At 38.2% G+C, this 22,278-nt stretch overlaps 2 protein-coding genes across 8 annotated transcripts in view; one reads left to right on the forward strand and one right to left on the reverse strand.

The window, feature by feature from the left end:
- Positions 1 to 17,632, forward strand: part of abi1a (abl-interactor 1a) — a 49,977-nt gene extending 32,345 nt beyond the window's left edge. Inside the window, exons 4-11 of one of the 6 annotated variants that reach the window (XM_033985752.2) lie at positions 3,023 to 3,126; positions 3,932 to 4,084; positions 7,714 to 7,814; positions 9,209 to 9,319; positions 11,827 to 12,069; positions 13,020 to 13,106; positions 14,136 to 14,321; positions 15,250 to 17,632. In XM_033985752.2, coding sequence (XP_033841643.1) covers positions 3,023 to 3,126; positions 3,932 to 4,084; positions 7,714 to 7,814; positions 9,209 to 9,319; positions 11,827 to 12,069; positions 13,020 to 13,106; positions 14,136 to 14,321; positions 15,250 to 15,425 — 1,161 coding nt within the window. In that variant the 3' untranslated portion in view covers positions 15,426 to 17,632. The remainder of the gene's footprint in view (positions 1 to 3,022; positions 3,127 to 3,931; positions 4,085 to 7,713; positions 7,815 to 9,208; positions 9,320 to 11,826; positions 12,070 to 13,019; positions 13,107 to 14,135; positions 14,322 to 15,249) is intronic. The other 5 variants (XM_033985755.2, XM_033985756.2, XM_033985760.2 and 2 more) reach the window with 5 other exon arrangements.
- On the reverse strand, positions 17,628 to 21,461 carry pdss1 (prenyl (decaprenyl) diphosphate synthase, subunit 1). Of its 2 annotated transcripts, XM_033985791.2 has the most exons (11): positions 21,264 to 21,461; positions 20,479 to 20,546; positions 20,270 to 20,396; positions 19,948 to 20,075; positions 19,530 to 19,671; positions 19,326 to 19,437; positions 19,115 to 19,224; positions 18,929 to 19,009; positions 18,716 to 18,829; positions 18,430 to 18,510; positions 17,628 to 18,347 (listed from the first exon to the last, which is right to left on the reverse strand). In XM_033985791.2, the coding sequence occupies exons 1-11, from the start codon at positions 21,411 to 21,413 to the stop codon at positions 18,207 to 18,209; spliced, it is 1,254 nt and encodes a 417-aa protein (XP_033841682.1). In that variant the 5' UTR covers positions 21,414 to 21,461; the 3' UTR covers positions 17,628 to 18,206. The 2 variants fall into 2 exon arrangements, with proteins under 2 accessions (XP_033841682.1, XP_055086036.1); XM_055230061.1 differs by having other exon boundaries at positions 18,929 to 19,224; positions 21,264 to 21,431.
- Positions 21,462 to 22,278: the final 817 nt, after the last annotated feature.

The raw sequence follows: 22,278 nt of genomic DNA on the forward strand, positions 1-22,278 counted from the left end.
CTAATGTAGCATATTCATTCATATATAATCCAGTACTGAGCTGTGGGATGCTGTGCTTGTGTAGAATCAGGCCTACGCTTGCGGTTTACTTACTGACCAGATTCGATCGCTTAATGGCAGTTTAAATCATGTCTATTACCGGTGTTAGCTGTTACCTCGCTGCAGGCTGCTAACTGGTCCTAATGCTGCAATGTTTAATAGCTTCACACAATCTTTAACACGGGGATGTTAATACTGAGGGGGAAGCCGTGTAACGCTGCATTCATTTTTAAGACAAGATTCAAACACAATGTCTTTTGCCAAATATTATAGAATCTGCATAGTTCAAATAGTGAGAGCAGTTTTTTTAATAGTAATTGTGCCTAACTTAATCTAAAAGTAATTGCTGAAGCCTTACTGTTCACTGACTGACTTTTTTTTTCAATATTATCACAACTGATGAGATTTACTCCTTATGACAATTGATTCTGTAATCTTCTTACAAGAGGATATCTGCCCTGTTGTGATCCCATACATACTGTCTAATATGCCTTACACTTAGAGGCTCTGTACCGGCTTCAAAAAAGACAACTAGTTTGCAGAGGTTTACAGTTAATCCCCACTTACCTTATGCATTCTGAGCATCCTAATAATTCACCATGATGAGTTCCACTTTCAACTTTCAGAGGCAAGAGCAGCGTTTTGTTGTCACTGTAATGCTAACAACAACTATCATGCTAACGCCGCACTTCTTGATTCTCAGATTCTCTTTGTGACCTACATTGTAAATAGAATCTGTTTCAAAGAGAGTTAAATTTGACGTTGGGCCTTACCCCTATTGTTTTAAGGCTCATTTCCTTTCTGACCCTGGCACCGCTTTGCTTTGTGCGGGTGATGCTGGCACTTTGCTCCACACACACCTCTGGGATGCTGCATTATAGATGAGCCACTTGACTCTGCAGTTGTCAAAGTCTAGATCAAGCCCACTGCAGCATGCTTTCATATTCTCTGTGACAGCAGCCCACACAAGTCTCACCTCTGTGCCATTGTGGTAGCACAAAGGTGTGAGGTAACTGTGCTTTCTAATGTCCTGTGCAGTGTAGTAAAATTAATGATAATGTTTTTTTTAATTGTTTACTTACAACTATTATTCACAATTACTGACCAAACAAAACTGAAATTCAAAATGTTCCTTTTTTCACATTGTTTACATTGTTTCGATTACGTACTCAACTATGTGCCCAGCTTTATGAAACTGTCTGATTGATATAGTAAAACCACCTGTGTAAACCACCCGATTAGGTCTACTCTTTAAGACTGTAGATTGAATTTAATCATGTATATTTGTTTTTAATATTCTCAAAATTCTAAAATTCTTTTTTTTTTTCGTTCTTATATTCTCAATTATAGATTAAGTGATTAAGGTTAACATTCTTAATTGGAAGCAACTTAATGCAAATTTGACTCCCAGATCATGGATAAATTATAAAGCTTCACTGTAAATAATATAAAATATGTCATAAAGGAGTGGATTTGGAAGTCAGTATTTTCCTGTTCTCTTTCTATTAAAAAAAAAAACTTAAATTAATCATACAGTTTTGTAGCCATCTATGTATTTCAGTCCTGTAAACAAGAACTATTTTGAAAAATTCTGACCAAAAATAATTTTTGTTTTTTGTTTTGAATTAATTGCTATGGTAACGCTGCAAATTTTTCTTCACTTCCTTCAAACATGGATACCTAGCAGTTACCAACCAAATGTAATTGCAGTCTAGATAAAGAATCTTCCGTATTTTCTTTGCTGTCCGATGGGATCTGTGGTTCTGGGGCGTGGTTTATTTGAATTAGATAACCACATCAGACTCTGCTCTGCTTTCCCGCTGACCTTGGCATCTCTTATCAGTTGTTTGTTCTAAGTAAATAGCTTTTTTGGTCCACTTTTCCTTTGACTTGTGGTGTTTGGACATGGCCTTCTGACATGCACTCTCCCTGTCTCTCTCTCTCTTGTGTTTTCTCTTCGCCCACACTAAGTGGCTAAAAGCTAAGGTAAGTCTGTTTGTCACATGACCCTTTTTGCTAGAATGTATTATTGATAGATCTCCTTTTCTACAGAAACTCCTTAAACATGTTGTCTTCCCCTTTCCATTAACTGTAGTCCTCGTAGTCTGGAAAACCTTACTCCCATTCAGTGTTGTCCATGTAGGAAGTAACCGTGTACATTTTGTAGTTGTTCATATATATGTCATTGTGGTTATAGACAAATTAGGCTGCATACATTTCTGGTAGTGATTCATACTTATTCCATAATGATTTTATATACATATACAACTTATAGACAGGAAAACTACCGGTAGTCACATCTCTACGGTATCAAATGTACATATTAATTGTAATGCATTTGATACCAAGAAAGCCTACAGAAATGCAGGTGCAGCCTATGTTGTTTATTGATAATAAAAGACTGTATAGGCTTCCCAGATGGTTACAGGGACGACAGAACATGTTTATTGAAATTCTACAAATCCTGATACTAAAGCTGCACTGTGTAACTTTTCTGGCTCTTGAGTGCCCACCACCTGCTCCTTACATGGTGCATGGCTGCTCTTGCTTTGCCTGTAAAGTTGCACCATGTAACATTAAACCGTATATCTAGCATTCATTCAATTACAGATTTTTCTGTAAAATGCATAAAACATTCAAAGCATTTTCACTGTTCGCGTGGTCTCATTGGTTGTGCACCACCTGCTTGTCTCCATGAAGATGAATGGTAGTAATGCCATACTGTAGAACCTTTGAGGCAAAGCAATAACCTCTCCATGGAGACAAGCAGGTTGCAGAGAATTTGCATATAATGCTCCATTAGGTAATACTTTGTCAAGTCATGTGTAAGCCCCAACTACAATCATGTTAACATAGTAATTACATACAATTTGTTAAATATTACAAACCAATTAAAATATCCACACAAGTTCTGTTGACAAATCTGGGCAGCCTAGATAGAATTAGATTTTACATTACGTTTACGTTTTTCTCATAACCACAGCAACATGGCAACAACCAGTCGATCCGAAGTGGGACACTGTCGAGGACCAACCCGCCCACACAGAAGCCTCCCAGTCCCCCCATGTCGGGGCGCGGCACGCTAGGGTAAGCTAACCATTTCTGTCACAGAGATGCCTACGCTAATCCTGTCATTATCAAATAGTAGAAAACTATGTTCTTGTGTGGGCAACCAAGGAACAGGAACATATCTGGTTGTAGTTTGAAATACCCTTCAGGCAGTTCAATTTTAATTTGTATATTCATGTAATTTTAGCAGTGACGTGAATTAAATCAGAAATTGCAGAAAGACTAGGCGTAGACTCTGGATTGCACTGTGGCTATCATGCCTTAATTACTACACTATAGACCTCTTCTGTAATCAGATAGTAACTCCTCTGCTCTGTAGCCAGCTGTGTAAAGTGATATGATTTACTGAAGCCTCCACTACTATGCTTGCTATGGTGGTAGAGTACAGAGGCATATGTGTATGTATGTATATGTGTACCATATGTGTATATGTGTATGTATGCACTACATATGAAAGACTGAGAGAAAGATGGAAGTGACTGTCAGAGATTTGCCCTTCTGCTAAGTATGCAAAATTAGAGAATTTAATTTGCCCATAAATGTGTAACTGCAAAGGACATAATCTTATAAAATACTGTAACATCTGTGGAGGAAGGTGGAAAAAGGTGGAAAAAGGTTGAAACTAGCATCTTTACTATAACTTGGTACAATGCGTGTTTGGACTTTCTATTATTCTATATTTTGCCTCTATACTGTTTTGATACACATAACAACTTACTAAAAGAAAAGTACTTAGCATTCATGTACCAAAAAGCAAGGACCTGTAAGATAAGGCTTTCCTGGAAGATAGAAATAATTTTTGCTTGTTCTGTGTTCCTTTCAGACGGAACACACCATACAAGACCCTAGAACCAGTGAAACCTCCCACAGTGCCCAATGACTACATGACCAGCCCGGCCCGACTGGGTAGTCAGCATGGACAGCAGAACAGCCCAGGGCGCACAGCATCGCTCAACCAGAGGCAACGCACGCACAGGTACCAAACAGGGAACTGGATAAGGGAACTGTGTATTTTATAAATGAGGCAAACATGGCACTCATTGATTCATAAATAGACAATAGTGTTATGCTTTCTGAAATATTATATATGCTTAAAGGTGTAATATGTAATCAATGTGGGGGGTCCACCACTTGTTTGCCTGGAATATTCTACAGTAAGGCTTTAAACATATCTTCAAGGGGACAAGCAGGTGACACCACAGGCCAACTTACAGGTCAGATCTATGGGGAGGTGACCCGGCTCACTGAGGGAATGCATGCAATATTTTTCTGTGCAACATTCGCCTAAAATGCCCTTAAATTAGTTGATGTATGCCGTAATTGTTTTTGTAATAAACTAAAATAATGCTCTAATAGTGCTCTATATTGTATAAACAGCTTTATATTTTGTTATGCATGACCTGCGTGTTCGGAGATATTCTGCTACACCTTGAAATTCAGCCCTCACTTGTAACGCAAGAAAGCTCCTCTTCAGACCCATTAGTCCTCTCTATGTCATAGGCTTAATCTGGGTCTCCGTTTCAGCATCTTAGAGCACTTTCACTCCAGTCTCCACTAAACCCTGCTGCACTTGTTTTTACATGACTTGCATTTTTTTTTCTCAAATCTCTCATATATTAATGCCTATGAAAGCTCTCAAGGAATTTCCAGTGCTTTCATCAAATCTGAATTATGATGTGGCTGTTTCATTAGCTAAAAGGCTGCTATGCTGACTTGCAAATCTCATAGAAATGATATTGTATTGGTTAGCATGTTTGTCACTATGTAGGCTGTAAGTAAAAGGTAAATGGTGAGACTATGGTAACATTTTAGAGACACAAACAGGAACTCAAAGAGGCATTGTTTTTATTTGAAGAGTTAATGAGATAAGAGACTTGAAGGAGTAGTAGTATTGGTAGTGATGGTGGTGGGTAGCAGATCGTAGTAGTAGATAGTAAGCAGTAGTAAACCATAGTAGTTTAATCGTCCCACAAAAAATGCAAAAAAAAAAATAAAATTCTATGAGTGTGGTCACTTCCTCAGATCTGAAACATAACTTGGCATCATTTACTTGTCTTCATGGAGATTTGATTAATACCATACCGTGGAACATTCTAAGCAAAGTATTAACATCTTCACAGAGTAGGCACCCTCTACTAGAAAAGAAAAGTATTGTAGTGCACCTTTTTAAGGGTTTTTAAATTCCTAAATTATGTTTTATGACCTTAAATACCAAATTATTGCTGGGTTTCAGATGAGATCAGAATATCCTATAGGCCGATAATATTTAATACAAGGTGGAAGATGGAGCTAAAAGTAATATTGTTAAAATGCTGATTTCAAGTTTGTTATTTCTATATGTTTAGTCTTAATACATGCTTTATTAATTGTATCATTATTTTGAGGTAAATTCTGAAGCTAAAGCATATTTCTGACCTACTCACAATGGCCTGTTAGAAGCAGGAGAGGGGGCACTGGTCACTGCCTGTATTGCTGTGATGGAGCTATTTGATTATCCTGGCTCAGAGTCGTTCGTGCTTATTCAGCTCATCAGTCACTGCCATCTCCAGCTCAGGTTTAAATTCAATACAACAGTCTGCCTGGACCTCCTAATGTCTCATCTTCCCTTATAAAGCAAAATTATCATCCATGGCTGACGAAGATTTTAGTCATAGTCACAGACAGCAAGTCCATTTTCAACTGACATTGAAAAGGTACTGGAATAAGAACATGTAAAAAACATAAAATATGTTTATAAGGACTCTTTTAGGACAAAGAGCTCTTGCCACGAGGCAGCTATAATACCATATATGGTTTACACAAGAGAAGCAATTTAATGGGTCAAGTGAAGTCCAGCCACTTCCTCTTATGGTCCAAAGGTCAAAAGCTCAATCTAAATTAAAGGGCTGTACAATCATTTTTTATTTTTTTTTTTAAATATGTTGATTATTATTATTTTTTTATTATGAGGATTTATATGGACCATAGAGTTGGCTCGAGTTGTGGCACGGTAGTTTAGTCTGCCTTTTCACTTATGAAGATGCTGTTTACTAGTATTTCTCTGTCTACATAGTAGTCGTTGCGCAAGATTCTACACATTTTGAGAATTTTGGAAGAGCCACACCTCATCCCCTTTTAGTTGATTAATCGAGGCACAGGGTATGTCTTTAGCTCACCAAGAATTTTTACTTCTAGGACTACTAGAACTACAGCCCTCATAAACTCCTTAATGTCACTTTATGTCTAAAGAAGTGAATATAGTTTTTATAATTATTCAGTAGCTTGTTATCTTGTTTTACAGGGAACTATTCACATTAACATTAGTGTATTGTATTTGAATGGTTCTTGCTATGTTATCAAAATCCTCCAAACCATTCTATAGAGGAAGGGATAAATGGGTTAGCAAAGGAACGAGTAGGTTAGCGAGGGATTAGGAAGGATCAGCCCAGAAGATGAGTGCAAAGGAAGTAGTAGTACTGTGTTCACTACAAATACTCAATGATATGAAGATGTTATATTGGCCTTATTTACACTGACACTTCATCAACCAACTTCCTTGAACGCACCCAACCCTGGCTATTCCAATCCTACTGCCTAAGGGCCCTACTGACACGGATCAGAGAGAGGGGCATGATGGGAAATCACATCAAAAATAAGGGGGTAGGGAAAGTACTAGATGGGTCAAGAGTACATAGGATCAAAATGGCAAGGAAAAAGCAGAGTTGAGTGTTGGGTTAGCTGGGAGATCAATGCTAGCTTGGGGGATTTAACTGTAGTATCGATCTACAAGAGCCTAGGGTCAAACTAAGCAGGGGGATACAAGGCACTGCTGACATATATAACATTCACATAGTGGCCTATATTTAAAGGCTAGAACTCTGCTGACAATATATCTATGATGGGATCGGCTTTGAATGGAGTTAGGGGGGCAGGGTAAATGGGGTATAGGCGACCCGTGTGTATAGAATGTTTGTAAGACAGCATTTTGAGGTAGTCAGTTGTAGTAGTAATTATTGTTGTTGTACCATAGTAATAGTTGTTGTAAATGTACTTTGTAGTAGTTGTAGTAGCAGTAGTTTATTTCACTGTAATTGTAAGATGGAATAATGTTGTAACGCAACCATATATGTCATAAAAAATAATGATGTAAATATAAATTTAACAAACTTGGTGTTTTTTTTAGATAATACTCTCCCATGGGAAGTTGGAGCCATCATCTTTTATATGTTTATTTTTATTAGAAAAAATAAATAAATAAAGGAAAATTCACAAATAGATCTGACAACCATCTATATTCATGTATACATATGACAAATGGATATGCATATAAACTAGATTAAACCTGCCCACATCTCCAATTAAGCTACACATGGTTTGGAATAACATAGCATTCTATCAATATGAATATGTATAGTCATACACTCTACACACACCAATAATATATCTTTATACTCTCGTTCATAAATCAGTGAGTCCAAGCTCCCCTCTGTGTTTTGCAGTCAACGGATCAATGTTCAATGATCAGTGTAATAAAAGTGTGAGTGTATCGGATGTATTTGCCTTGGTATGATTGTGTTTCCCTATGTTATTAAACCCTGTCCAAATCCCTGTCCTCTTGTTCCTCAGTGGCAGCAGTGGGGGCAGCGGCAGCAGAGAGAACAGTGGCAGCAGTGGGATTGGCATTCCCATTGCTGTGCCAACACCCTCCATCCCCAACTCTGGACAAGGTCAGATCACTTTTACTATCTATATAATGGATTACAGTTTACAAGCAGGTTTTTCTTTCTTTGATTATGAACTTCCCATTTGCGATGGTTGTGAACTTTGTTTCATGTTCTGACTTTATGTATAATTTGCAGTCCCGCTCCTTAGTAGCACATCTGATCCTATGTACATATCTGACACTGACATATTAAAGGCTCTGTACCTGGTTTTTACGGTCATGAAAACATGAAACTCACTTCCCCAACACATCGAAATTATTCTTCTCAAGTTTTTTTAGCGCTTTCAGAGGCCAGAACAGAATTTTGCCGTCACGCCACAATAATGCTAACAACAACATGCTAACAGTGCAACAGCATTACTTCCTGGTTTTCATTTTATAGCGAATGCATACTCTCCAACAAGAATAAGCCAACGTTAAATTTGTCAACTGGACTGTTAACGTTTTGTCCAATTGACAAATTTAACTTCGGCTGTGGATCAGACCTGGACAACTAAGGGATTACAAGGACATCATACTTTCCAATAATGCTGCATTATAAAATCCATTTACATACAGTGACCTGGACTAAGACAAACTATTGATTCACAAGGGAAATCACTTGGACACAGTAGCTCAGAAAATACAATATGAGAATAGTTCGTTTAATAGCCAACAGCTCATAGAAAATTAATACAACATGAAACATAAATAATTATAATTATTTCATCCCAGTCACTGAAATATTCAATGAGCAAGGGTAATTTAATTCAAATAAGACTCCACAATAAAGATTTCAGTTCCAGTTAAACCATAGCTTGACAGGCCACATGTGTAAATTGCTCTTGCAGAGGCGGTGAGTGCGTTCCACAAAGCCTATGTTTACCAGACAGAGGGATTAGGCCGGCCCATTGTGTTCTGAGCACAGCTGATTCTCTATCCTACTGTGTAAATAGGCCAAGCCACGTTAGGCCTGCAGCTCCATGCACTATACAGTAGACCCATATACTGAGACTTCCAGCTCAATACCACAAATAACATAACAGATTACATTTTGGATGAGATTTTTGGGTGTTTTGCACTTAAAAGCAGAAGTTGCATCTCAAAGTCAACCCCCAGCTTTTACCCCAATCGTGTATGATGCCATTGACCATTACTTATTGATGGTAATTATCTTAGATTTGCTAATCAGTAGACAGTTAAAATGGTGGTACTTCTCACCACATGTACTTAAGAGTTCTATGTGTTCTTATATGGAATGGTTTTAGCATTTTTAATTATGGAGCAGTCAAAGAGGAAAAAAGTGCAACTTCATAATGTGAGAGTTGCGTAGGACTATATTTTTATGTGGATTATTAGAAATGAAATGGGTTGACAAAAATGGTAAAATATTAAATCTGATGACAATACTTGTTACAGTGACCCCCATCTCAGCTCCTCCGGGGGTCCCCCCTCCCCCTCCTCCCCTGCCTGGATCAGCTCCACCAATGGCAGCACCACTACCTCCGCCTCCTCCTCTAACATCCTTAGGTGAGAGTCTGCGCCTCTTCAGGACACGCCTGCTGGACCGTCGATGCTCTTACTGGTGGTGGTGGCTGTGCACACTCATGGATGTACCAGGGTGACAGGGGGTCTCAATAGAATTCTTATGTCTACACTGCAAGCATGGACCCACATGATTCAAATGCGAAAACATTAACAACATCTCAACATGCCCAAAGTAAATGCATGAAGTGATTTTATGTTAAACTGTCAAGTGGGATAAAATTTGAGAATTCCACTCATTTAAAGACTTTATCCAAGTTGGTGTGCTACAAAGTAAAATCATTCAAGCTGTCTCCAGCATATTATAAAATTACATTTTACTGTACACAAATCATATGTACTCGTGCATGAATGCACTGTGGACATAACTTTGAACTAAACACATTTAAATTCTTTGATATTATTCAAATTATTTCCCACAGCATTCTTTCATCCTTTACGGTGATGGCAGTTTCTCTTCTTTTATATCAATGTGCCAGAAGAATTCTTCTCATTAGGCCCAAGCCCCATGCAGGGTGTAGGGCCTATTGGTTTTGCAGCGATGAGTTAAAAGCATTATCCATGCACTCATGCCGTAGGCATGGGACGTGCATAATTATTATTGCTAAAAAGTAATGGTTAGCATTGAATGAATGGAAGTTAATCAGAGGTCAGTGAGATGTGATGGGGAATGATGAGTTTTTTCTAAAATATGTTACATAATTAGGTCAGAATAACAAATAAGTTGGTGTTGAGGGCCAAAAATTTCATTTTACAAAATGTCACAAAATTTTACACAAAATTCCATTTGGTCATCCTAATCAAACAGTCACTCAAAACATGTTTGTTTGTTTTTTTAACTATGTTGCCATGATGATGTGCAAAAGCACCAATGCTATTCTAATGACAGTGATCCAAAATTTCCCATTATTGACAAAAAATATTACTATCATATAATAAAGTAAAATTTGGCACTGACTCTTCATATCATCCTGATCAAAAAGTAAATGGAAATCATACGGTATTCTTCACTGGATTTCCATTGCGATGTGCGAAAGCGCATTTTATCCTAATGGCAAAATGTCTTAATTTTCTTACATTTCAAAGTAATAAAACAATTTATTAGTTTCACTGAAGAATGTGAAATTTGGCACAGTGACTCTTCAGGTCACCCATATCAAAAATTAAAGGGTCAAACTCAAATTTTTAACGGTGTTTCCATGGTGATGAAGTGCATAAGCGCTTCAATGTGTGTTGAGCTTCAATAACAGAGAGACAAGTCCTTAGGAGTGTTGGGTCGGCCAAGTGCAAAGCGCGGTCGGTGGGGGCCATTCGATGCTGCTTGCAGCTTTATTTGTAAATTCTACTCACCTTGCTGTAAGCCAGATTTTTCTCTTTGGGAGTTAAATGTCTTTAGGACACTACTATAGCTGCTTAATTCACTACTCAGCAATATGAGATGCTGTCTGCATGCTAGCTCTTCTTCTTTTCTTTATAACAACCAATAATACAATGGTTACTGGGTAATGTTCTTCTGAATGATATGTGAGCACTGTCACTGGCAATACAGCTTTTCTACTCTTTTCTTTCTTTTCTTTTTTTTTTTTAATCAAATTTGATTCAAAACGTATGCCAACCTTCTTTTGTCTGACTACTGTTTGTATGTTCTTGTATGTGATTGCAATGATTATTTGAAAAACTGTCTGTTGGATACATTATTGTTTGAGTACAATGTTTTGCGTGCATTTCCGGGGCCCACCCCTTTACACATGTGATAAGCCTCTGCTGGAAGATGTAGAGATTCAGCCAGGAAATACTTGAGAGCCTGTCATTGTCATTTGAGCTGAAAAATAGAACTTAAAACAGGTTGTTGTTGTTGAGTGGATGCAAAGATGAGGCTGGTTCCTGGGTCATGAATTTGCTGCTGCTCTGTTCACTCTTCTAGTCTCTCTGCTGAGTAATTTTTCCGGTTTTTCCCCTCACAGTTTTCGTCAGACGACCTCTTGGTGTGCAATCAATGTTTTTAATTATCTGTCATTATTGCCTCAATGATTCATCTGCCTTTCTGAACTTGCAGTGTCAAACTCAAATCTCACTGAAACCTAGATTTTCAACACCAACAGGAATTGCTGGAATTCACTTTGGAGGAGCACACTAAAAAAAATCTATATTTTTACAAGCAAAATCATAACTAAATATAAAACATAAATATCATATAAGAAGATTAACTTAAGTCATTGTGTTTAGATGTAAGGAAACAAATATCTAATCAATAAAATAAGTAAATGTATATATAAAATACCTACCTGACTTTTTGGGTGACTTTGAGCTTGACACTCCTTCAAAAGTATTCACAACTGCTCTTTTTGCATTGGAATTATAACAATTTTAATAAACTTGATAACTGTCATAATTTGGGTGCTCCTCTTGCTTGCTAACCTCTCCTTGTTTCTCCCCCCTCTACTCTCCCTTTTCTTCATCTTTCTCTCTGTCTTGTCTCTGGGCTTCTGCAGCAGTGGCCCCCGGGCCTGGCCTTGGTCCCGCTCCCATGTCCCAGTTTGGAACCATGTCGCGGCAGATCTCACGGCACAACCCCTCCAATTCATCCGTATCCATGGTTTCGGCCACGGGCACCTACCGCCGCGCTCCCTCCGTCACCTCACAGTTCTCACTCCAACAGCAGCAGCAGCAGATCCAGCAGATCCAACAGCAGCCTCACGTTAACGGGGGCACTCCTGGTTACGGCCAGAACTCAAGTAAGGACATTCGGAGTCCAGTGAAAACTAAATGGTTAAAAAGAGTACTAGTGGACTTTGTTCTGTTGTAGCCCTGGTTTTGTTATTGTCCATGTTTAGGTCTAGTTTAGTCCCAATTTTGTTCCTAATCACAATATAAAAGTATAGTTACATTGAAATAGTTCAGCTATTACTATGACTATCACCTCATACAATACTACTACCAACACTAGTATTTACTGCTACTACTGCTGCTACTACCTGCACTACCATAATGGTTTGTTGTTACTGCTAATATTACTACCGAAAATCAAGGAGCTAGTTTCTTATACATTTTGCAAATGTTTAACAAATCATTATTACGGGTATGTGCACTTGTCCTAGGTTGGTCCTGGTTTGAACCCAGTTAAGTCCTAATGTCAGACATACAGGCTTAGTCCTGGTCTAGTCCAGGTTTAGTTATGGGTTTAGTCCCAGTTTATTTCCATTTCCGATTCGGTATGTGTGCAAGTGTGAACGCAGCCATTAGTGCGCTCGTTTTATATTTATTACATTTGTACATTTATATTTGTCAGAATTTGTTAAATTCTATTCTTTACATGTTTTTAAGGCACAAATAATAACTTGGCAATGGCAACCCTTAAAAAAATTTGGCATTCTCTCGAATTTCACTATGCACAAGCCATATGTCATTTCTACTTCCTGCATCTTTCTCTCTCCACTGACTCCACCATCTTTTGTAACAATCACAGCTAAGAACTGCTTGATTGACAGAATTCAGCCGTAATCCTGGTTTATCCTGTGGCCTCAGTGATCCCAATACTACAGTCACAGAACTTTTCAAATCCAGTCATGTCACCATAGCGACTACAAAACAGCACTTTGCAAACCTGTATTTTTGATTACACATTTCTCCTTCTCTTGTCTCTTTCCCCCTGTCTCTACTCCTCTCTCTCTCCCGTGGCTTGCAGTGCCCATGGCCCCCCCTCCGCCCCCCATGCCCCAGCTGACTCCACAGATACCTCTGACTGGCTTTGTGGCCAGGATGCAGGAGAGCAGTAAGTGAAGTGGTCGCATTTAGAAGGCCGCCTCTTTTCCTCTCAACCTCTGCATGCTTTTTGTGCTCAATCAGCTATTTCTCTCTGTCCATTCAATTTGAAACCAAACTAACTCTTCACATACCAATAGCAACAATGGAATTAAACAGTATGGATGTAACTTAGAACAATTTGTCAAGGAATAACTAGAGACTGTAATGATCATATACTTAGAATTAATAGGGCTAAGGTTAGTATTGAATTTGCTGTGCTGCCCTCCACTGGTGACAAAGCGTCACTGCAAACAGTAAGTGGTTACACCTGTTTTGCTATACAATGCATATAATGTTGCAACCATTTTGATGAAAGTAGTAACAAGTTGTAGTTCTATCTAATCTACAAAAGTAATATGGTGAATCTGATAACCCCTGTAAATGTGATTAAAATATACATTTGATTGGGCCTCTGAAGTATGCTTATATTCAAACATTTAGCGTCAGTCGTTCAGTCTTGTCATCTTTTAAAACCTCACTAACTTACTCACTCCAAACTAATTATAAGCATGACCTTTGCAGTGTAACAGTGTTTTTCAAGAAGAAAAACTACTACTAATACTGCATTTTAATTAATTAACATACACAAAGTTGTGCCAAGCTTTTGTTATCAAGTATGACACCGCAAAAAGGACTATTCTTCTATTGTGTTGAACTTATTTGAATTCAAAGGAAAAAAAAATCGTGATTTTTAGTAGTTTTGATGAGATTTGGAGTACAGGATATTCTTATTACAGATACAACCTCAATAAATGGCTTTTAGGTTCTAACTTTTTTTAAGATACTGCAATACTGCATTTCAACCTTATTATTTTTACCAGAAGAAAGTAAATTTTATTTGAATTGATACCCCATTACCTGTAAATGTCTAATAACCTTTGTCAAAACATATTAAATCAAGATTAATATTCTGAATTCAAGTAATTTTAGCTCAAGTAGATATGTTTTTGTTGTGAGCCAATTCTGTAAACCTCTTTTAATATCTCTTCTCCATTAGTTGCAGACACCCCAACCCCACCTCCACCACCCCCTCCTGACGACATGCCTATGTTTGACGAGTCTCCGCCCCCTCCTCCTCCACCCCCAGTGGACTATGAGGAAGAGGATGCGGCCGTGGTGCACTACAGTGACCCCTACGCAGATGGGGATCCTCAGTGGGCGCCCAAGAACTACATCGAGAAAGGTTTGCTCAAAAAGATACCAATGTATTATTTACACAGGGTTACTACAGGCCCCAGGAAAATGGAATAGACTATAGTAGTAGTAGTAGTAGTAAAAATGACAGAAGAGTGAATGAAAACTTAATCACAGTGGTGGGTTTGAATTCTGATGGTACACGCAGCTAGTGGTAGCTGGGTGCACCATAATAATAAAATAATAAAAGTTGAAGCCTGCACAGTAGTGAATGTATTCTATAGTGACTGGATGAGAATAGTTTAGTTTTTTTTTTACCATTTGGAAATTGTGCAAAACATGTTCATGTACACATCACTTTAAAGAGATAACATTCTGCTACAACTTGTATTCTGGTTTCCTTCAATTTGTATAGAGGCAAGACCCTATCCACCCAGCCTAGCATGGATAGCACGGACTAGGCCTCTGTCAGATGAAATTTGGTTCTCAGCAATCTAATAAAATGTGACCACCAGAGAAGGGAAAAAAATAACTTCAACTTGTGTTTGTTTTTATTTTTTGCTCCATGGTAACACACTTTGTAGTCAGTGACATTTTCAGTAATAACTACTCATTACTGGGGGAGCACAAGGACAGGGTAGGCCTCCACAAAGCTATCAACATTTAAAAATCCACCCTGGATCTAGAGAATGTCTTCTTTCTGGTGCAGGTTATGATCACGGGACTGTAAAATGTATAACAAAATCATTCTTATATTGCGTATGTGATATCCACATTGCAAGATATAGCTAAGATTGGCATAAAATAAGGGTCAAGTTACTTATTTCCTTAGAGTTTCTAAATATTTTGGTTTACTTTTAGTTTGTGTGAATATTCTAAATTAAAATGGTGCAAAAAATATTGAAAATCAATATTTTCTCTTTGAAACCAATCCTAAGTCTAAGTCTGAGTTTATAAAACTTTTTGTCTCTTCTCAGTTGTTGCTATATACGACTACATTAAAGACAAAGATGACGAGCTGAGCTTCATGGAGGGCGCCATCATTTACGTGGTGAAGAAGAACGATGACGGCTGGTTTGAGGGCGTGTGCAGCGGCGTCACAGGCCTCTTTCCCGGAAACTATGTGGAGAGCATCATGCACTACGCAGACTGAGGGACCTGCTCACTGTTATATCATCTACACAAGACCAACCACCACCAGGCTTAATGCCAACCAAAGAAACATCTACTAGAGTTTTAAAATGACTTGAAGTTATTAGTTATGATCCAAGTAGGTTGAAAAGGTTGAAATTATTTACTTAGGCTGCATTCATACTTTCATACACCACGTCAAAAACAGGAATTAACTTAACGAGAACTATTTAAGTAGGTCTGCAATAGCACTAAACCAGGACCAAACAAAAAACAAGTGTGTGAACTCAGCCTCAGCTGCATAATGTTCCACTTAGCTACTATATTTACAACTTGTTTCATATTTTTGCTTATTTTATTTCAGTGGTTTGCTTGAAAACCAAAATGTCAAGTCGTTTTTATTTCAACATTTCTAATCTCATTAAGGAATAAAATAATGATTACATTTCAATAAAACATGATTATATTTCAGATTCAAGTCAGTTTTACTCCTGTAGATATTTCTTTGTTACAGTGCTAACTTAAGCAAACCCAACTGTAAGATCTTATTTTGATATGACCGAATGTTTCTCTAATTGAATCTCTTAGCTTATTTTGGTGTTATTTGGGCAAATGGGGGACAATTATGTATGGAATATGTAAAAAAAAAAAAAGTTATTAAAGTATTGGACTGCACATCTGATGGTCACACTGCTGAAGGATGTCATCCCAGAGATTTCCTAATAGTGAACAAAAGTATTGAATGGCACCTCCAATGTTTGTATTTGTAAATAACCGATCGAGGTTACTTCAGTGTCAATGCAGTGAATGTCCAGTATATAGTATAATATTTTCTCCAGACTCTAAATGGACTTTAAAGTTACACTGTGTTACTTTTCTGGTGAGGCATCCATCTTTCCCCCACTGGTCTCCATGGACATGTTATTGCTTTGCCTGGAATGTTACACAATATGGTATTACACTAATCTATTTAGCATTGATTGAATGTGTTTTATTGCTAAAAAATACATACATCTGACCTGTAACTTGGCCTGTTAGTCCCGTTTGTTGATAGATTGAATACCAAAATGTGGGATATTCCAGCCAAAGCAATAACATCTCCATGAAGACAAACAGGTACCATATCCTCTACCATCAAAGTTACATTTTGAAACTTAAATACAGATGGATAATTAATGCTAAATAAAAACTTAATGTGTTGGAAGATGGACTACAGTTGAGAATCTTGTTGGTAAAGCATGCAAAATTATAAAATATAACGTAATCTGAATTAGTTGCCATTATTTTGTATTATTTTAATACACTGTTTTTAAGGTGCTGAAGAGACCTGTACCTTTTTTCTAAATTATTTCATTTAAAAAGTTTTTTAGCATCACAGGTTAGCATTTTAAGATGATTGTCACGTCACTGTATTTTAAAGGAGATAAGTAATTTCATTCATTGGTCTTTTTTCGCTTATTCTTGGTTGGTTGTTGAGATTAGAGCCAGGATGCAGTTTGCGAGATATATTTTACTTCAATTTAGCTACTTGGCTATTTTCTATTAATTTAACAATTTTTTTAGGTTCTCTTGTTATAAGGATTCAAAGCATGCCAAAGTAAAAAAAAAAACATTGGTTCGGTATCCAACAGTAACCAAGTGGTAGCATATTTGATCGCTTATAAGCTATGATGCTTTTAATATAGTAACATTTCACCTACTAACTGAAAGCGTGTGGTGAAAAAAATGATGGTTTTTGAAAATTTAAACTAAAATGAATAGATGTGGTCAATTGAACGCTGCCAAAGTTATTCAAAATTATATTCTAGAATCTCTTTCAATGTTTTCTTTAATCATTTTGTTTAGCAGGTGGTGTGCAGGGGTCTTTACACTGAAACTGGTGCCAGACTGCTGCGTGACAATTCAGCCATAACCAATTTAGCTTGTAGACCTTTGAAAAGCAGTGCTGATGAATTTCTGAACCACAATTGGTGGAGTAGAGCGGATGTGATTAACTTTTACAATCAACTTCAACCATACAATGTCTCTCAGGTGCTAGCTATTATTGACATGGCTTCCCATAATGTGTTCATTATCGCTGCTTCTTCATTCTATTGCTTTTACCCAGTATGCTATTAAAACCAATGAAAAAGGTGGAATTAAAGTCATCTTTCAGCCCTTTTTTGTATATACAATGTGTTGATTGAAAATTTAATGTACAGTCTTTTATAATAAACAATTCTATGTACAGCTTGTGCTTGTCAAGTCATAATTGAGACAGAGTTTAAAAAACATGATTTATTGAGCACACAGTCTTAGTGGATGTCAAAGGCCATTGCTGTTCTAGAGCACCTTTAGTATATGTGTATGAAGTTTGGCCTTTGTGATGTGGACGGAGCTCAGCGTTTACATCAATCCAACAGACACACCAATGAAGAAGCTAAAGTGACATTGACCCTGCTTGTACCAGCACACAACATGTACATATGTTAGCTAGTCCAAAGCATAGAGGCAAATGGATACAGTACTGTAGGCATTTAAGGTTTGGGCTGCAGTGCCATACATTAATATCAATGTACAGATGTGATTCAAATCAGTGTGTAGATATTTAGTCCACGTTAAATTCAAGTGAAATGTCCTTTGTGCAGAAAGCTCAAAGCATGTCTGTCCAAAGAACCCTTGATCAGATAGTTCCATACAGCGCTGTGCCTGGGACTACACAGGCCTGGAGAGTGCTCTTCTGGTCCTGGACCAGCCCGTGGTGCACTGAGCCCAGGCTGTGGGGCTCTGGTAGCTGCCTGAAGTGAAGCCTAGTTCTGCAGGTTCATTTGTCTCTGGAGAGCACCATTTCAGTGAGTCTGATTAGGGCCTCCCTCTCTGGGGAGGGCCGCAGTAGGCTGATCTGTCTGATGGCCTCCTGACAGTACCGCTGGGCCAAGAACCTGGTTTGCTGCACACCGTCACTCTGAAGATAAGAATAAAGACATTGAGTATAAGAGCTTTTTGGTCTACACTTTATAAAAACATTGCTTGAAATCTAGTTTTACCTGAAGAACATACTGCCAGGCTCGATCCACATCTCCTTTGGAACTGAAACGCCTCATGATCATTGCATGAAGCTCAGGAAACTGGAAAACCATAACATTTTAAAAATGTTTCACGTTATTATTCCACTGATATATGTTCAGTGTATAGACAGCTTATCAACAGTAAACATGCAAATAGCAGTGTCTACATTGCCACAAACTAGTGTGTTAGTGCATGTTGCCACTTAATAATGTGGTAAAATGTGATTTAAATTCCTACAAAAGACTTGACTTGTTGATGTCCCACCTGTTGACAAGCAAACAATACTGGTCCAGTGGCCAGGCCCAGTTTGAGGTCTGCAGCTGTGGGTTTCCCCAAATGACTAGCTCCTGATGTGAAGTCCAAGACATCGTCCACCAGCTACAACATAGAGACCAACACACATTAATGCTGTGAAACTTTTTTTCTCCAGAAACACTGGTATATTGTTGACACTCATATCACTAATTATTAACTTACCTGAAAAGCTATTCCAACATTTCTTCCATACTGGTAAGCAATTTCATGAACTTCTGGATCAGGACTAACCAGGATTGAGACCTTAAAAACGCATACACGGCACAACCGTGAATAAAGTATACTAAATATACAAATGGAGAGTTCTCTCCATTTGGGGGTATTCATGCAAAGACAGAACGTACATACTGCTTTACAACTATTGGCGATGAGACTGGCCGTCTTCTTGAAGGTTTTCTCGAGGTAGTGTTTGAATCGTTCATTCTCATTTTCTTTTGAGCCCAGCTGCATAAACTCACCTTTTATACAGAATGAGATTATGGAGTCAATATGAAGACTCCATCATTTATGCAAAGCATGATTGAACATTAAATTATTCATTTAAATCTGCATATTTTACCTCGAACAAGATCCTCTATGACCTGAGACAGCACTTTCACCACTGAGATATTACCGATTCGAGCCAAAGCCATAGATGCGACTGAAAGGATAAAATCTCCAGCCAAGATGGCCTAAAGAGCAGAATAAACATTGATTAGATATTAAAATGTTAATTCAGCTTGTACAAAAATTAACTATAAAACTGGAGTGTGTGACGCTGCACCTTTCTTTCCCCCCAAACTTCATTGATGGTCCTTTTGCCTCTGCGCTGATCGGATCCATCGATGACATCATCGTGTACCAGGCTGGCAGTGTGGATCATCTCAGAGATCATAGCGATGGCCCTTTGTCCTGGAAGCAGGTCTCTACAACAGGGGAAAGTAGCATTGTAAGACATCGAATGTTAAATATGGCGTGTTTGGTTTTCTTGTACAGCATTTTACACTTTTTCTACTTCAATTGGCTTAATAACAATATGTCATAGATGACATTGTCATTTCTTATATAGTCCACTAGATGTTAATAATGCACTGGGACAAGTTATTAGATGAATGGTTCAATGGGTTTGTTTTTTGTTTTTTTTGTTTTTTTTTTGAGACAGCATTTCCATTTCCCCTTTAAAAAATGTATCCACATCTTACCCATCTCTGTCGCTGTGAATGTTCATTGCACGAGCCATCAGGACGACTATCATTGGTCGGATGGCTTTGCCTTTGCCATCAAAGTAATAGTCACAAAGAGACTTCAGCTCTGTCCCCACCAACAGCTCCTGAAGCAGGAATTAAATAAGAAAATGTTACTAATGTCACAAGTATTACAAAGGTTAAAGTTATGGGGAGGCCAAATAGAGAACATACCTCAGTCTATTTGTCTAGCCATAAAAATACATGCATGTAGACAAGTATTTTTGGTGTAATTATGTGGCTAATTTGACAGTAATGTCACAGAGACTTTGAGGCCTACCTTTTTGATGTCATCATATAAACTTGTTAAGTCTCTCTGGGCTAAAGAGAAAGGGTCTTTAGGCTTTGCATCGCTGTGTATTTGCCTACAGCACTGGAGGGTAGGATATAGGAATTTCGGTTTATGCCTGGAAGACAAAGAAAAAAATACATCACTCACAACCAGGCCAATGTCCACAATGTTTTATAATGCCTTATAAATATACTTACCGGAAGTGGAACACTGTAAACGTTTGAAAGGGTATTGGTGTTGACTGTTGCAATGAGGAGGTTTGCACCTATAAAGAAGAAAAGAAGCCGATGTGTAAATTTATGCTAACCATGAATCCCTGGTAATTACAACAATACAACTAGTCTATATGATAAAAGAAGAAAAAGAAGAAATCAACTCTTACACTTTTTAATTTAAATCTAGCCACATTAAAACAATAAACTTAGCACCATAGGCGCTGATTTATGTTTTTTCAAGTATGTTCTCAATGCACTCCCAGACTAGTGCTCCTGCTTTGTTTTGATATGAAATCCATGGTCAGATCAAAAGTGAACACATTTTAATAAAAAAAAAAAAAAAAAAAAGTTTTCATTTAGTAGATTTTGTGCTTTATAAAAGACCAACGAGAAGGAAAGTGGTAAAGCGTAGTAAAGCATCAGGTTACAAGAAATTAAAGCATGACTGAATGAACAGAATAGAATAGCGCGCACAAACGAATGAAACAATGAATGAAATATGAATGAAATAGAGGAAGCAGCTGTTGGAATATAGGGTTAAGGTCAGGTGGATTCTTGACCTTTAAGGTCCTACCACAAAGTACAATCTAATATTATAAGTACACAGTAAATCAACATGATGCAAAATGCTGTTAGCACACATTATTGAAAATCGTGTACTAGTAGATCCAGGCGTGATTCATTTATAACCACAGCTGACAGCTGAACAGCGTGACCTTCCTGGGTTTGACAGCGCTCTCTTTCCCAATGCCCTGCCGCAGACTCACATCGTTGTCCGGTGCACACCTCCAGGACGCCCGGGCCAGAAGCGCCGCGGTGGTGGACATGGGCCTACAGTGTTGCACGATTTCACACACAGTGACAGTTGTACAGCCTGTACTCCATGCTCTGAACACATTCCTCCACGGCCCCGCCATGATCCGGCGAGGAGTGCATAGCTTTGGCAAAGGACTTTTACGAAACCGGAAAACGGAGAGACGGACGGGCGCAGGATGATGACGCACACTAGAGTAGCGCTCCAGCCAACTTTCTACATGCGGCCAATCATGCGCCAGCTACAAAAACAACCAATGACACAGCGGGGAAAGAGAAACAGCATCCAGAGACGGAGAAGGCTCAATCTGACAGACGGCCAAGGCAGCCAATCAGTGCACAGAGCGGGACAGGCGCAGAGCAGAGGGCTGTGAGCGCACATAGACCCCGGGGCGCACGGAGCGCACTTAGGGTGCGGGACTGCACAGCATTTTCAGCTCGAATCCCTCACCAATGGGGTTGTGTCCCGCATTTCACTGTCAGCAGTAAAAACTTCATTTTCATCAGCAGACGTATAGAGCGTTCTGCAGAGGACAAGCAATGAAAAAAGAAATAAATACAGGCCTATATCTTATATATGTGTATTGAAGGGTATGTCAAGTAATACAGCTTTTTAGATGCATTATATAATTCCTATCATAATTAATATCATATCAAAACATAATAATTCATATATCCTTTGAATATTGTCATGTAACCACCATTTTTATACTGAATGCATATATTCTTTGAATGCTGTATCCTTTTGAAGGTTGTTTAACAAGCACTATTTTTATACTAAAGTTTGAGCACGGGTTTGATATACTAACACTGAAACTATTCATTAATGTTGTATCCTTTTGAAGTATGCCTAACAAACACTATATTCTAACACTGAAACTATTCACTCATTATAACAGTCTCTCTTTAAAGGCAACATTGTGGGATATGAATTATGGGAAACTCTTGGGTTTGTGTAGACACTCCTTT

The sequence above is a fragment of the Periophthalmus magnuspinnatus genome, chromosome 20 (genome assembly GCF_009829125.3).
Source record: "Periophthalmus magnuspinnatus isolate fPerMag1 chromosome 20, fPerMag1.2.pri, whole genome shotgun sequence".
Lineage (NCBI taxonomy): Eukaryota > Metazoa > Chordata > Actinopteri > Gobiiformes > Gobiidae > Periophthalmus > Periophthalmus magnuspinnatus.